This window comes from Mustelus asterias, chromosome 15, assembly GCF_964213995.1.
Source record: "Mustelus asterias chromosome 15, sMusAst1.hap1.1, whole genome shotgun sequence".
Lineage (NCBI taxonomy): Eukaryota > Metazoa > Chordata > Chondrichthyes > Carcharhiniformes > Triakidae > Mustelus > Mustelus asterias.
The window spans coordinates 33,565,147-33,581,024 of NC_135815.1; the positions used below are offsets into that span (position 1 = coordinate 33,565,147).

At 39.7% G+C, this 15,878-nt stretch overlaps 1 protein-coding gene across 5 annotated transcripts in view; it reads left to right on the top strand.

The window, feature by feature from the left end:
• Nucleotides 1-13,852, top strand: part of utp25 (UTP25 small subunit processor component) — a 47,549-nt gene extending 33,697 nt beyond the window's left edge. For 4 of the 5 annotated variants that reach the window (XM_078229729.1, XM_078229727.1, XM_078229724.1 and 1 more), the window contains 6 exons: nt 2,393-2,606; nt 4,261-4,463; nt 6,243-6,425; nt 7,052-7,164; nt 10,906-11,151; nt 11,850-13,846. In XM_078229729.1, coding sequence (XP_078085855.1) covers nt 2,393-2,606; nt 4,261-4,463; nt 6,243-6,425; nt 7,052-7,164; nt 10,906-11,151; nt 11,850-12,096 — 1,206 coding nt within the window. In that variant the 3' untranslated portion in view covers nt 12,097-13,846. Of the gene's footprint in view, nt 1-2,392; nt 2,607-4,260; nt 4,464-6,242; nt 6,426-7,051; nt 7,165-10,905; nt 11,152-11,849 lie in introns of all 5 variants that reach the window. The other variant, XM_078229726.1, reaches the window with a different exon arrangement.
• The last annotated feature ends 2,026 nt before the right edge of the window (nt 13,853-15,878 follow it).

Here is a 15,878-nt window from a genome sequence, read left to right on the forward strand (position 1 = left end):
GTCGCTCCTATTAACGGTGATTCCACAGACAGCGATTTTGATGACCCGGGCCAGTTAGGGAAGCCCTGCGCAGAGGAGTCAGTTTAAAACAGCAGGCTGGGGCCTTTCCATGTGACTAGCCCTTGCCACTGGTGCCTCTCTCTAGGCATGGGCTGCCCGAGTGGGAAGAATGTTTCTTCCTTGCTTGCCCTCCCTCCCTCCAGACAGGCAATAGACTATAAACCACCCATTTACATGTTGGGTTGCTCAAGCAGTGTGGCGAATATCGACAGCATAATGAAGTCCTTAAGTAACTTAAGCCACTTAAGGTTTTAATTGGACTCCTGTCAGCAAGACAGTCCTTGAGCCTTGTATATTATACGACCTCCTTCCTCTCAGCTCGCCGATTGGGAGGGTATTAAATTCTACCCTTTGTTTCCCCCCAGGAGTACAGAGAGGAGCTAGTTCGTTGTGTACTGCATGCTCAAATTTCCAAAATATTGCCGACACATCTTTGGATATCAGCTTATCTTGCCGTGCCAATCTTGTGGATCAGATCTAAGCCCCTCACAATAAACAATATTCTATTAGTTTTTCTAATTACTAGCTGTACCTGAATACTAACCTTATGCCATTCATGCATTCGGACATCCAGATCCCTCTACATCTTGGAGCTCTGCAATCTCTCATCATTTAAATGTGCTTTATATGAAATCTTTTAAACAACATGTTTTACCTTGCAATAATTGTCATTTGATTTTTTTTTTTTAAAGTACGTTATAATTATGCAGAAGTTAAGCTGACATTTGAAATCATTTGTTAATTGTCTAATTTTTAAATAATTGAAAAGGTAGACCTTAAGTTTATTTCCCTTCTCCCGTGAAGGCATTTGATTCTTTGAGATGAGATTCCATGGTGTCACAGCCCTCCTAGTTGGCTATTCTTTTGTGTGGATCTATGCAATGAATGTTAGTTGTCTATTTGATTGTAGAGGTTGATGCAGTTTAGTCTGATCCTACTCTGGCCTAATTATCAAAAAATGTACTTGGGACCCATGACTCTTAGTTACTCAATGTTCCAGGTGTACTCATAACATCTTTCAAAAGAGATTTTAGCATCATTGACCACTCGTGCTTATGCACAACGCTGTTTAACTGGTATATTTCTCTGTTTATGATCTATGTGCACCATTAAAATGATGCACACCAAAATACTTTTTAAAACCAACAAAATTTTAATTTGTAGCACCTGAAAATTCTTGAATGATTGATTGTTAAAGCATAAAATATTTATCTGGAAAAGTGGGCTCGATTGCTGATGCCTAAATAAAGCTTTCTTATTAGGAATCGATGTTTATTGCAGTTTACAAAATTAATGAGGTCCATGAAATTTTAATGATGTCAACAATAAAGTGAATATAAATAAATTGTATACAACTTTTTCAAGCAATCTTGGTGACCCAAAGTTGAAACTGACCATTGAACATCAGTTGGTAGTCAGCATTTTTGATCTGTACAGAAATTCAGTTCTGTTTTCAGACTGTGTTGTTTCTCTTCCTGCTCTTAGTGGTGCACAAGGCAGACTTTCATCTGTTTCCGTAGTCAGTTTTTCCTGGAACTGGTCGCTAGCCTGTTGCCAGAGGCTTATAGATTTGAGGGGTGCCATTTCACATCAAGCATGGCTGATCAGGAGTCTTTCCCGCTCTTATTGCCAGTCATTGGGGTGTTGGAAGGATTCTGTAGGTTGGTGCTCAACCTGTTTGGCTGAGCTTTGAGTGCACTTTCCTTGGCCATCAAGTCCTGGGCTGGGACTCAAACCCAGAGCTTCTGGCTCAGAGACACGGACACTGCTCACTGCTCCACAAGACCTTCAGACTGAGTGGTAATGATTAATATCCATGAAAGTGTTTAAGTAAAAATGTTTTACTAAAATTGCAACATATACCACTGTCTTTACGAGCTATAAAGAAAGCAATATGTACTGAAATGTTTGGACATTTTTAACATGGTTTATTTGTAATTGGAGATGGAAAGAGAGAGATTTATTCAATCAGAAGGCCTAGTATCTTGAAATGTAATGAGTTGCAAAAATATTGAAAAATATAAAATGGCTGGAATTCCCAGATCTCGCTCACCCCACCACAGCTGCCAAAGAGAACGGAGAATTAGGCACTCAGCCAAAACTTCATTCACTGCAGCGGAACCGGAAAATTCCAGCCATAGTCTAGTGAATCTGTACACTAATTTCCTGCTAATGTGCCCTGCACCACCACCACCATGCTGGTGTTTTCTGAATTGGAAGTGGTGTGAGGCTGGCTGTAAAGAAGCACAAATCTTCTGCATGTCCCCACAAGTGGGTATTAGCTCCATATTAGAGCTTTAAGTTTTAAAAAGAAAATATTTATATCTCGCAGGTACTTATTGTGGTGCCATTTAGAGAGTCGGCTTTAAGAGTGGTTCAAACTTTGATTAGTCTTCTTGACGTGAAAGACAAGCTGGAAGTGAGCAACAAGAAAAGATTTAAGGATGAATATGGCTCTAGTCCAGAAGAGAGACCGCCAAATCTAAAACGACCTGAAGACTACGAGGCTATTTTTGCTGGCAATATTGATGACCACTTCCGAATAGGTAACTAGAGTTTGTTGTATTGTATACAATTGCAAGAAATTGTATTTATAACATTGTTGACCTACCTCGGTGTTCAAATCAACCATGAAAATTAGAGCAGCTCTTAATGTTGGTGTTTATTCTTTACCACTCTTGGGTTTACAGGAGACCTCTACAAATAATACTTCGTGGTGCTGTCGCTAGAGTTTCGGTAAAGTAAAAATGGGTGTGTGAAAATAAAACCCACTGGTAGAATTTTTAGATTTGGTCCTTCCAAAGTTGGATTATTTATAGATACTTGGAACTATTAGTTATTCTATCAATTTAAGATGGTGAATTTTTAAGTTTACTAAAAGTAGTTTCTCAACATTTTTCTAAATATTAAAATCTAGGGCTTCAAAGCTTGAGTAGTAAATATGTTGAGCCGTATATCTTGTACTGCTACCAAACTATTGATTATTTCATTCACCACAAAATCACTTCGTATGTATGTATGGAAGAAATTCTCTGGAGTACTACACAAGCAATTAATCTCAAAGGATTTAAAGCAATAATTCTTCTAAAGTCCATCCAGAAGTATAATGATTGTTCTGTTGAATCCCTTTTGCTTTGGTTGATTTGGAAGGAAGAAAATATTTCTGTATTATTAGTTCTTCCCAATCTTTCTGCACTTCAAAATGAGAGTGTAAGTGATGTGGTTGGAAATTGATTCATATTAGTGATTTGCTGCACAGCACTCTACCTCTTGGCAAGAGTGCATAGATATGGGGATACATTTTTTGATCAGAAAATTTAACAGATCGTTGAAGGTCCGTTGACTTCTGGCAGGGATTTCCAACCTTTGGGTGGGCAGGACCTGAAAATCCCACCCTTGATTCATGGGATCGGCTGTCCCCATAGTTAGGGAAGAGACTCAAGAGGTCTGTCCCTAAGATCTATTAGTAGAAGTCTGGTTGGTTTGTCACCAAACTTCTTGAGTGGGATGTTGCAAACATAACTTTCTTATGGTGCATTGAGACCAAAGAGGAGCACATAATAATAAACAATATCTTGTATTCTGGAATGTAACACATTGTTTGTTATGGTCATTGGATTGAATTTTTTTTTATTATCAGGTCATTGGTATATTCTAGACCTTAAGCTTGATAAGCTCCAGATTTTACACTGTCATTAAATGTAGCTAGAACTTTAACTCTGGAATATACCAGCTTTTGTTTTCCAGCTAGCTGCATGTCACCAGTGAACATGAGAAAATATTGTTTTTTGGCCCTAAATTCTGCCTTTCTATATACTTTGGGTATAATTCCACAGGTGGTCATTCTTCTGCATGTTACTGATGTAGTATTCTACATTGGTGAATTGAACTCTGTTTGCGAGTACAGAGGTCATTTGTAGTGTTCCTAACATCACACCTAACCTGGCTGATGATCCTTGGGCCATGTGGACTACAATTGTTATGGTCCATACAACATGTTGCCACACCACAATTTTTTTTAAAAGTTTGTTTATTAGTGTAACAAGTAGGCTTGCATTAACACGGCAATGAAGTTACTGTGAAAATCCCCTAGTTGCCACACTCCGCCTGTTGCTATGTGATGTTGGATGAAGAAGAACGCAGTGAGAATATGCTTAGAATTGGTAAACTAATTTGTGTGCATTTGCTTCTCTTAATCAGGTGTGGCCATCCTTCGGAGGAGTATGAGATTGTATGCACCATTTTATTCTAGCGACATCATCATTGCCTCTCCCCTGGGCTTGCGGACAATTATCAAAACTGAGGATGACAAGACGAGGGATTTTGATTTCCTCTCCTCTATTGAAATATTAATTATTGACCAAGCTGATGTATACCTTATGCAAAACTGGGAACATATTGTGGTATGAAATTTGTTTCAACAATTTTCTTCAGTGGATTATCTGCAAAACTCCATTTTCTTTTAGTAAATGGAAATTTATTTTAAGTGTGCCTTGCTGTCAGGAAGCTTAGGATTTCTAAAGGCATTTTGGGCTTTAATGCAGTGTCAAAATGATGCATTCAGATTTGATAAATTTGAAGTTTATCTCCCAACTTGCACATATTTTGACATTAGTTTATGAATAATAAACATACCCTCACTTCCCCACCCAACCCTAGTGTGGCAACCAACCCTAGTAATTTTGTTAAAATTATGCAATAATTATTACAAGAAGAAACCAAATTCTTTCACCAATTGAAAGAAACAAAACAGCCACTGCTGTATGCTCAAAGAACTTTTGCTGTCATCTTTACTAAAGCCTTCTAAGATGTTATGCACCTATTTTGTAGGCATATAAATTGTTAAAAGGTGGATTGGGCCAAAAAGGGGATTTATGCATGGAGGCAGGAGGCATGGCAGAAGTATCGAAATAAATACTTTGTATTGACCAAGGAAGATGATGTTGTGCAGGTCATAGTGGGCAGCGCAGTGGTCAGCACTGCTGCCTCACAGCGCCAGGGACCTGGGTTCAATTCTGGCCTCGGGTGACTGTGTGGAGTTTGCACGTTCTCCCCATGTCTGTGTGGGTTTTCTCTGGGTGCTCTGGTTTCCTCCCACAGTCCAAAGATGTGCGGGTTAGGTTGATTAGCCATGCTAAATTGCCCCTTAATCCCCCTGTCATTAACTGGGAAAATACCTGGGGTTACGAGATAGAGCCTGGATGGGACTGTTGCTGATGCAGACACGGGGGCTGAATGGCTCCCTGCACTATAGGGATTCTATGGCAATAGAGGAAGTAATTAAGCAACTTAAAAGATTTAAAATTGATAAGGAGAAAGTATTGGATGGCTTATACTTGGTTAAAAGTGGATAAGGCACTGGGGCCAGATGAAATAACTCAAGGATACTGGGCGAGTGGAAATTGCAGAGGCACTGGCCACAATATTCCAGTCATTCTTGGACTTGGGTGGTGCCAGAAGACTGGAGAATTGCAAGTGTTGCACCTTTTATTCATTTGGGCAGCATGGTGGTTAGCACTGCTGCCTCAGAGACTTGGGTTCAATTCCTGCTTGGGTGATTGCAAACTCTCCATGTGGGAGAGTTTGCAATCTCTCAATCCGTCGTGCATGGGTTTCCTCTGGGTGCCCCGGTTTCCTCCCACAGTTCAAAAGATGTGCAGGTTAGGTTGACTATGCTAAATTGCCCCTTAGTGTCTCAAGATGTGTAGATTAGGGGGGTTAGCAGGGTAAATATGTGAGGTTAGAGGGATAGGGCCTGGGTAAGATTTTTTTTTAAAAAGTGGGTTGGTGCAGACTGAATGGGCCAAATAGTGGCCTCCTGCACTGGGGATTCTATGATTTTGTTGAGAGCAAATTTTGCTTAACTAATTTGCTGGAGTGTTTTTGATTGGGTAACAGAGGGTGATTGTAGGTAATGCTGTTGATGTGGTGTACTTGGATTTCCAAAAGGCATTTGATGAAATGCTGCACGACAGACTTGTGAACAAAGTTAGAGCTTGTGTAATAAAAGGGACAGAATTGGTCAAGAGACAGGAAACAATGAAACGGTTAATGGGTGTTTTTCAGACTGGAGGAAGCTTTATAGTGAGGACCCCAGATTTTCCTGTGTATGCACAGGGCACAATATCAAACTTTGTCATTTCATATCAGTCATTTTCATGCCATAATCTCACTTGTTGCAGCACCTAATGAAACATCTTAACCAGCAACCTCATGAGCCACATGGAGTGGATTTCTCTCGTGTGCGGATGTGGAGTCTGAACAATTGGTCCAAGTATTACAGACAGACTTTGATCTTCAGTGCACTTCAGGATCCACAGATTAATGCCATTTACAGTAAATACTGCTTCAATTACAGAGGACAGGTTCGTTTTTTATTGTGAAATTTTATTATTGGCTGATATAGATTTTAGGGAATGCTATTGAGTCTGCTTTGGAAAGAAAATACGGGCTTTCAGGAGCGTGGGACTTACTGAGTATATCTTAGAGATTCAGCATGGATATGGTGGCTAAGTGGCCTCCTGCAACCAGTCTGATTCTCAGCAAACTTTTCTCACTCGATACTGACTGTTTCTGGTCTGAGCTGTGATGCATGTAAATTGTTTGAGTAACCCTAAAGAAATAATCCATATGGATGCTAAGACAGACTGCATCAAAAACAATAGTTTGGTGTCAGTGCATCTACAACTTAAGTCACGTCTAGCAACACTGAAAATTATCCAGTGTACATAGTGAAGGAACATAATTTCATCGTTTTAAGGTAGCATATTGAATTTTTTCCCAATCCAGTTTCTCTTGCAATGAATAATTAATTTCTGTTCAGTAACTTGTCCACAGCATTGCTATGATAAGTATGTTGTGTATGTTGTGTAGGGAATTTGAATGATTTATATGTTGCTATGTTTCTGATATAGCACATGAGTGCACAAATGTATTGCATCACCAAACGGTCAGCAGGACAAAGTCAAAAATTTTGTTTCTGTCTTTTTAGGTGGCAGTAAGTAATGTGCCTCGAACTGGTTCAATCTGCCATGTTGTTGTGCAGTTACCACATGTTTTCCAGCGAGTGGATGTCTCCAGCTACGCTAGTTTGCCTGATGCAAGGTATCCTGTTGTGTTTAGGGATTCACTTCTATTTCCAAGAGCATAGGTTAGGGTTTGAAGTACATATTTAATGCGGATGCTGGAATCTGAAACAAAAACAGAAAAATGCTGGACAATCTCAACAGGTCTGACAGCATGTGTGGAGAGAGAGAGTAGAGGCAATGTTTCAAGTCTAGATGACCCTTCGCCAGAGCTGAGACGAAAGAGTCAACAGAGATTTATACTTGTATAATTCTTCCTCAATCGTGGTTTTCCTCCCACTGTGGTTGACAGGGCCCTCAACCATGTCCAACCCATTCCCCTGGACCACTGCTCTCGCCCCCTTCCTGCCCTCCCAGGACCAAGATAGGGTCGCCCTTGTCCTCACTTTTCACCCCACCAGTCTTCACATTCAAAGGATCATCCTCCGTCATTTCCATTAACTTCAGCACGATGCCACCACTCAACACACATTACCCCCAACTTCATGGACTCTCATCTTGTGCAGCAACCTTTTTATCTAGCCTTATTAAATGCCTTTTGGAAATCCAAATACATTACACTCACTGGCTCCTCTTTATCCACACTACTCTCCACACCCTGAAGGAATTCAAGTTAAATTGTCAAACACAATTTGCCTTTCACAAAGCCATGTTGACTCTGCTTTGGATGTATTTTGATTTTCTAAATGTCCTGCTAATAATGGATTCTAGTATTTTTGAGGCTTTATTGTACAAGGCTTACAGTAACTGGTCTACCGTTTACACCTTATTGTGCTCTTTTTGAATAGGGGAGCTACATTTGTGTTCCAATCCACTGGGAACTTCCAGAATCCAGGGAACTTCAGAAGATTACAACTAATCATAAAATACCTATAGTGCAACAGAGGCCATTTGGCCAATAGGGTCTGCACTGACTCTCCGAAAGAGCATCCCCTCCGCCCTATCCCCATAACCCCACGCGTTTAGCATGGCCAGTCCACCTAAACTGCACATCTTGTAGGAGGAAACCAGAGCACCCGGGGGAAACCACGCAAACACTAGGAGAACGTGCAAACTCCATGCAGTCACTCAAGGCCAGAATTGAATCTGGGTCCCTGGTGCTGTGAGGCAGCAGTGCTAACCACTTTGCCACCATGCTGCCCCAAATATACCCACTTTTTAAGACCGTAGGAAGTAGGTCATTGGGTCCAGAGCACTTGTCAACCTTCAATTTTCCTGTTTTTTCCTCTAATTGTTTCAAATTGCTTCTGTCTTTCCTATGCTCACTAATTATTGGCATGCTTTTAGTGTCTTCTGCCATGAAGACATAAAAAATAATTGTGAAACTCTGTCATTTCCTTGTTTTTCATTGGTAATTCCCCAATCTCACCCCCTAAAGGACCAACACTTACTTTAGTTACTCTCTTGCTCTTTATTTACTTGTGAAAGTTCATGCTGTTTATGCTTGTATTTCTTGCTAATTTACTCTCATTACCTATTTTCTCCCACTTTTTTGTATTTTTAAATTATCTTCTGGTTTCTAAAGTTCTGGCCTACCCTTGATCATTGGAAGCTTTTAATTTAACATCAGCCTTCGTTAGCCATGGTTGGTTCATCCTTCTACACTTTCTCAATGGAATGTCTTTGATAAGCACTATGAAGGATCTCCTTGCATATCCGTGACTGCTTATCTACTGTTTTACCTTTTAATCTATTTTCCAAGTCCACTTTAGAATCATAGAAACCCTACAGTGCAGAAAGAGGCCATTCGGCCCATCGAGTCTGCACCGACCACAATCCCACCCAGGCCCTACCCCATATCCCTACATATTTACCCGCTAATCCCTCTAACCTACGCATCTCAGGACACTAAGGGGCAATTTTAGCATGGCCAATCAACCTAACCCGCACATCTTTGGACTGTGGGGGGAAACCGGAGCACCCGGAGGAATTTTGTTTTCATACTTTTGCATTTGCCTTTTTAAATTTCAGACCCAAGTTTCTCAATGTCAAACTTATGATCCTAGAACCAACCCTAATGTTGTAAGATTTGGTTAGGGAACAATAACACTTTATTTAAAGTAGACAAGGTTTTAGATTCAAGAGTATAAAGCCACAAGGTTTCACAGGTTTTGAACAAACAGAAATAAGCTTTACTGTACAAGTTTAGAAAGATAAAACACTTTATAATATCTACCCTTTACTATTAGCATTCAGGGTTAATATGAGGCACATGTGAATTAACAGGCAACTATGGTCAAATGCACCACACTGCACAATAAATGACAGATGCAATTAAGACCAATTCCACAGATTTCTCAGCAACCCACTCAGCTGTCAGTAAATACCTATGAGTCAACTAATCTTGTTGGAACTCTATCTCTCTCACGAAGGACTCTAGCCTTTACCTTCAAAGATCTTGTCTTGAAATTTTCTCCAGAAGGCAATTCAGCTCAGACAACCTCAATGATGACACATCTCCCAGGGTTTCAGTCTTCCCTGACTTTGTTTCTCTGGATTCCCAAGGGATTCCCTGCACTCCAGTGCAAAATCGCAAGAACAACTTCAGCTGCACCAAGCAGAACACCACTTCTCCAAAGGGGTACATTTGCTTCAAAGAGGTATGCTTGCCCCAATGGCCTGCAGCATGAAGTGACCAGTCTTTTGCTGCCTTGTTGATTGCCAGGAATTCTCCTCAGGCCACTTCAGTTGCCAGGGTTTTTCCCACGCCTGCTTCATTTAAGATCTGCCAATCACAGCCGCCTTGTTGCTTGGAGCCACGTACTATGCTCTTCTTTCTCCTCAAGTCAGACCCCTCCCTTTCCCCTGCCTGGGACTCTTCACCAAATATGGTGCCAAACATGATGTAATTCTGCTGGTAGTATCTGGTCACATGACTGAAATTTTTACACTTTTTCTCCTGCAAGCATCTTGAGAACTCCAAAGCACTGTGTTGAATATGTGCAGATACTCCCAAGGCATGTTGGAAATTGTAGTTCCCAACCTCCTGACGAGGAGGTAGGTCAAAACTCACATAATGTGAAATTCATCATGTTATGATCACTGTTCCCTAAGGGATCCTTTACTATGAGCTCCTTCATTAAGCCGATCTCATTACATGTTACCAGGTCAAAAATAGTCAGTTCTCTGGTTCAGTGTATTCTAACAAACTGCTGCAAATACTCTATGAACTCATCCTCAATTTAAATTGTCCAGTCTTTATGAAAATTAAAGTTGCCCACAGTTAATCACAGTACCTTTCTTGCAAGCCATGTTAATTCTTGAACTCTATCCAACAGTGTAGCCACTTTTAGGCAGCCCATACACTACTACCAGTAATTTATTTCCCTTGTCATTTCTTATCTCCACCTGAACTATTTCTGTATCTTGATCATCTGAGCCAAGATCATTTCTCACTACTGTCCTGATCTCATCCTTGCATCCATTTCCTTTATGTCAATCCTTCTAAATTTTAAATAGCTTCAAATATTCATTTCCCAGCCTTGGTCACATCAGTTTACAAGATTGATCAGAACTTTAATGTGAAAAGGGAGGTGAGTCAGTTGGTAAGCAAGCTCAAAGCTGTGGACAGAAATGTCCTGATGTAATTCTGCTGGTAGTATCTGAAATCTATTAAATAGCAACAAATGCCCAAATATGCAATATTAAATATTTATTGATAGCACTAAATGTTTTTTCTTATCAGTCAGTAACTCCTAATGTTTAATGTCAAATTTTTTAATGCTTTCAATACATTGATTTACTTTTGTTTGCTCTTAAGGTTTGAATTCTTTACCAAGAAGATTTTACCTCAGTATAGAGAAGCTGTCATGTCTCACACCTTAATTTACATACCGATCTACTTTGATTATGTGCGACTGCGAAACTACTACAATCGTGAAGAAATTAATTTTTCTCATATTTGTGAATACAGCAAAAAATCCACTATTAATCGAGCACGATATCATTTCCTGAAAGGAGAGAAACCTTTCCTCTTATTCACCGAACGTTTCCATTTTTACAAAAGGTAAGATTTTTGTAATCATGAAATTCGGTTTTGCACAGTTACATTGCGTACCCGTGCTCTTTGTCAACATCACACATGTGAAAAATGTTATTCAACGTTTACAAAGACAATTTTCAGTCTTGCAGGGGTTGAGAAAACTAGCTGATTTATGTCAAAGAATAGGTTTAGACAAATTGGATCAGCATACCCTTGTGTTGAAACCTAGTGCCAGAATTAAAGGTCAACAGGCAAAACTATTTGGGTTAATTACAATGAGCTACTTTGCATTTCCTTTGGGTCTGTTTCTAATCAGAAATTGAGAACAGGTGGCAGACAGTTTACCACATTAACCACAACCAAAATTTTATCATTTTTTTTGAAGTGTAGGCAGCTAGCTGTGCTTCAGTATTGTCCTCATTTTAAGTTATTAACCTGATTCAATGGAATTATTCTTCATTTTAAAGATCTTTCGTCTATGACAGCTAATAAAAGCTGTTTTAGATGTGTAAGCTCAATGAGAAGTGTACACTCAACTCCACTGTTAGTAATTCCATCTAATAAATGTTATTCTATATTTAAAAAGTAATCCTGCATGCTCTGGCAATTGAGATCTAATAGCGTATTAATCATTATATTCTGAATTTTCAGAAAAGTCAATGTCATCTGTCATGTCTGTTAAGTGTGTTTCGTTTTCAATAATTTAAACATTTTCAATATAGGTACACAATTAAGGGCATCAGACATCTTATTTTCTATGAGCTTCCTACGTATCCACATTTCTACAGTGACATTTGCAACATGCTGAAAGGTGAAAATAGGGGTGATGAAGCTACATGGACTTGCACCGTCTTGTATTCCAAATATGATGCTCAGAAGCTGACCCGAGTGGTGGGAGCAGAGCGTGCTGCACAGATGATTCAGTCAAAGAAATCTGTGCATTTGTTTGTAACTGGAGAAGACTCGTAACATAAACTGAGAGCTAGCAATATCCAAACAATTTTGTGATCACCGGAGTCATGTTTGAAATTTAAGATTATATTCAGATTACTAGCCTGTCTTTCTAATTTAGGGATTGACAAACCTGCTGTACATTTTTTGTAAAAGCTAAATACTGCAAATGCAGTATATCTGAAATAAAAACAGAAAATGTTGGAAATACTCAGCAGGTCAGGTAGCATCTGTGGATAGAAGCAGAATTAATGTTTTAGGTCAGTGATAACCCCGTTCTGTTTCTCTCCTCCAATGCTGCCCGACCTGAATATTTCCAGCATTTTCTATTTCTGTTCTATTTTTTTTGTCTTTTAACTTCACGAACTGTGACACTCATTTGATCTTTCTATCTCCATTTTGTGAAAAATGTGTACAAATTTGTAGATAATTATCTACAAATGTGTACAAATTTGTAGATAATGTTTCATTTAATATAGTGAACAGTGGCAGTGGTTAGCACTGCTGCCTCACAGCGCCAGAGACCCGGGTTCGATTCCCGGCTTGGGTCACTGTCTGTGTGGAGTCTGCACGTTCTCCCCATGTCTGCATGGGTTTCCTCTGGGAACTCCGGTTTCCTCCCACAGTCTGAAAGACATGTTGGTTAGGTGCATTGACCCGAACAGGCGCCGAAGTGTGGCGACTAGGGGAATTTTACAGTAACTTCATTGCAGTGTTCATGTAAGCCTTACTAATAAGTAAACTTTAATATATGACACATTATGATTTTTGTTTTAACCAATTGTTTTTTCCTGAATCCATAAGTGTAAGACTGTTTTCTGGAAAAATCCTGTGATTAAATTAGCAGAAATAAACAGTTGTCAAACAGAAAATTCTCACATTTTCAAATAAACTGCAGCAATGTTCATAATTTTGAGTAACCATGGTCAATTGTATTTTTAACCTTTTAATACATTTTTCAATCTAATTCTCATTGACTATCAATGTCTTTAGCTGTGAAAGATGTATAAATGTAAGTTCGTTCATTTTTTTTTTAGTTAATCATTGTGATCCAACATAAGTTGCAGCCTCCTAAGTTGGTGAAATTTTAGCTTTGTTCTGTCAATTAGATTCACTTTGCACCAGTATATGATTTTCAGCAAAATTGATTAAAAGTTGTCAAAGGTTCAAAGTCAAATGAAACACATCATATGTCAGCCTAGTTTCACTAGGCTGGACAATTCGAATAGAGGACTGCAGAAGTGAATATGGCTGTCGCTCATTGTTCTCTGGCTCCAAGTATTTGGGAGGCATGGTGGGAATATTCCATTTTTAATAGAATATGGATTTTTAATGGAATATCCCATGTTTGTTAGCTATATGTGAGTGCTCCACATTTTTGAAGAAAATTGCCTCTGAAAGATGAGGTAATGCAATTAATTAAAACACTAGGCATTTAATCAGTGATACTTCACATGCAGGTTCATCTGCTATTATGATTTCCTGGTGTGGAGAAGAGCAGAGATCTTGTAATTTCCCATTGGTGAGGAATTAAAGTCAACACTTTGCTGCCCTTATGGGTTAAGTAGTTATTTGCAGAGAAACCTTAATGGATGTTTAGAAGGAGATAATTGGCTTCCTTTCTTGGCCTTTGAAAGTGCACAGTAATTAGAAGGAAAATAAATGTTTATGATTCATTGCTCATGCTTTTTTAGTATGTAATATTTATTTTTGCAATTTGTCAAATCTCATTAGTTACATTAAAACCATGGAATAAAATGTAAACCAGAAATTGTATGGATTGTTTAGTTTTATGAAGTAAATCTTTGTATCTGAATTCACCTCTTCCCACTTTTCAGTGCTGCATCCTGTTGGGATTTCATTCCATAATTACCAACAACTTCAGAAAAGAGGCCATTTGCATATGAGAGCCTGAATTGAGTGTCAGTAGTTAATTGAGCACAATAGGATTTTATGGTTAAATGTAATTTTACTCTTATTTAACATTCATACTTGCATAGTAAAAACCTTTTGTAATTTCAACTCTTCCTAACCAAGGAGCACTAAAACAATTGCATCACCACAGACAATATCCAGCTTAATCCATAAACTGAGATGTTTTCTTATTTATTCGGCCACAAGATGTGGGCTTTTCTGGCTATGACAGCATTTATTGCCCATCCATAATTGCTGTTGAAGGTGGTGATGGACCACCATCTTGGACTTCTGCAGTCCATGTGGTGCAGATACACCCATAATGCTGTTAGAAATGGAGTTCCAGGAGTTTGACCAGTAACAGTGAAGAAATGGCAATATATTTCCAAGTCAGGCTGGTGTCTGCAGGTGGTGGTGTAGCCAGGTATCTGCTGTTCATGGCCTTCAAGGTGGTAAAAGGTCATGGGTTTGGAAGGTGCTGTCAAAGTTGTTGGTGAGTTGTTGCACTGCATCCTATAGATGGCGCACAATGCTGCTCCTGCCCTCGGTGGAGCATAGTGAATGTTGAAGATGGTAGATGTGTGCCAATCAAGTGGGCTTCTTTGTCCTGGATGGCATTGAGTTGTTGGAGCTGCACTCATCCAGGCAAGTGGAGACTATTCTCTCACACTCCTGACTTGTGTGCTGTAGATGATGGACAGGCTTTGAAGAATCAGACAGTGAATTACATGTTGCAGAATTCCCAGGCTCTGACCTGCTGTTGTAGCCACAATATTTATTTGGCTGGTCCAATTCCGTTTTTGATCAATGGTAACCCGTAGGATGTTAGTGGGGGATATAGCAATGATAATGCCATTGGATGTCATGGGGAGATGGTTAGATTTTCTCATGTTCGAAATGCTCATGGCTTGACACTTGTGTGGCATAACTGATAAACCTGAATGATGCTACCTGTGGACATGGGACTGCTTCAGGATATGAAGAGTTGCAAGTCAATGCTAAATATTATGTAACCATCAGTGAACAATCCCCACTTCTGACCTTATGACAAGGCAGCTGAAAGTGGTTGGGTGTAGGACACTACCCTGAGGAACTCCTGCAGAGATGTCCTGGAATTGAGATCATTGACCTCCAACCACCATCTTCCTCTGTACTAGGTAACCAGTGAGATTTTTTCCCCCCGATTCTCATTTAACTTTAGTTTTGCTAAGACTACTTGATACCAAACTTGGTTACGTGCTGCATTGATGTCAAGTGCAGTTGCTCTCGCCTCACCTCTTTTTCCTTTTGTCCATTTTTGGACCAAGACTGTAATGAGGTCAGGAGCTGAGTGGCCATGGTGGAATCTAAACTGAGCAAGATGTTGCTGAATAAATGCTGCTTGATAGTACTTTCAATGACTCGCATTTGCTGATGTTGAGTCTCAATTAATGGGACTGTAATTGGCCTGTTTGGATTTGCCCTGGTTTGTGTGCACAAGACATACTTGGAGAATTTTCCATGTTACCAGCTGGATTCCAGTGTTATAGCTGTACTGGAACAGCTTAGCTAGGAACACAACTAGTTCTGAGCACACGTCTTCAGTATTTAGTGCTGGAATGTTGTCCGGGCCCATAGCCTATGCCGTATCCAGTGCCTTCAACCAATTTGATTCACTCTACGTGATATATAATGGCTGAAGACTGGCAGATCTAATGTAGGGTAGAGGAGGCAGAGATGGATCATCCAATCAGCACTGCTGGCTGAAGATGGTTCCAACAACCAAAACTATCTTCCTTTGTGTTGGGTATGACTCCAGACATCGGAGCAATTTCCCCGATTCCCATTGATTCTAGTTTGCTAGGGCTCCTTGCTGCCACACTTGGTCAAATGCTACCTTGATGTCA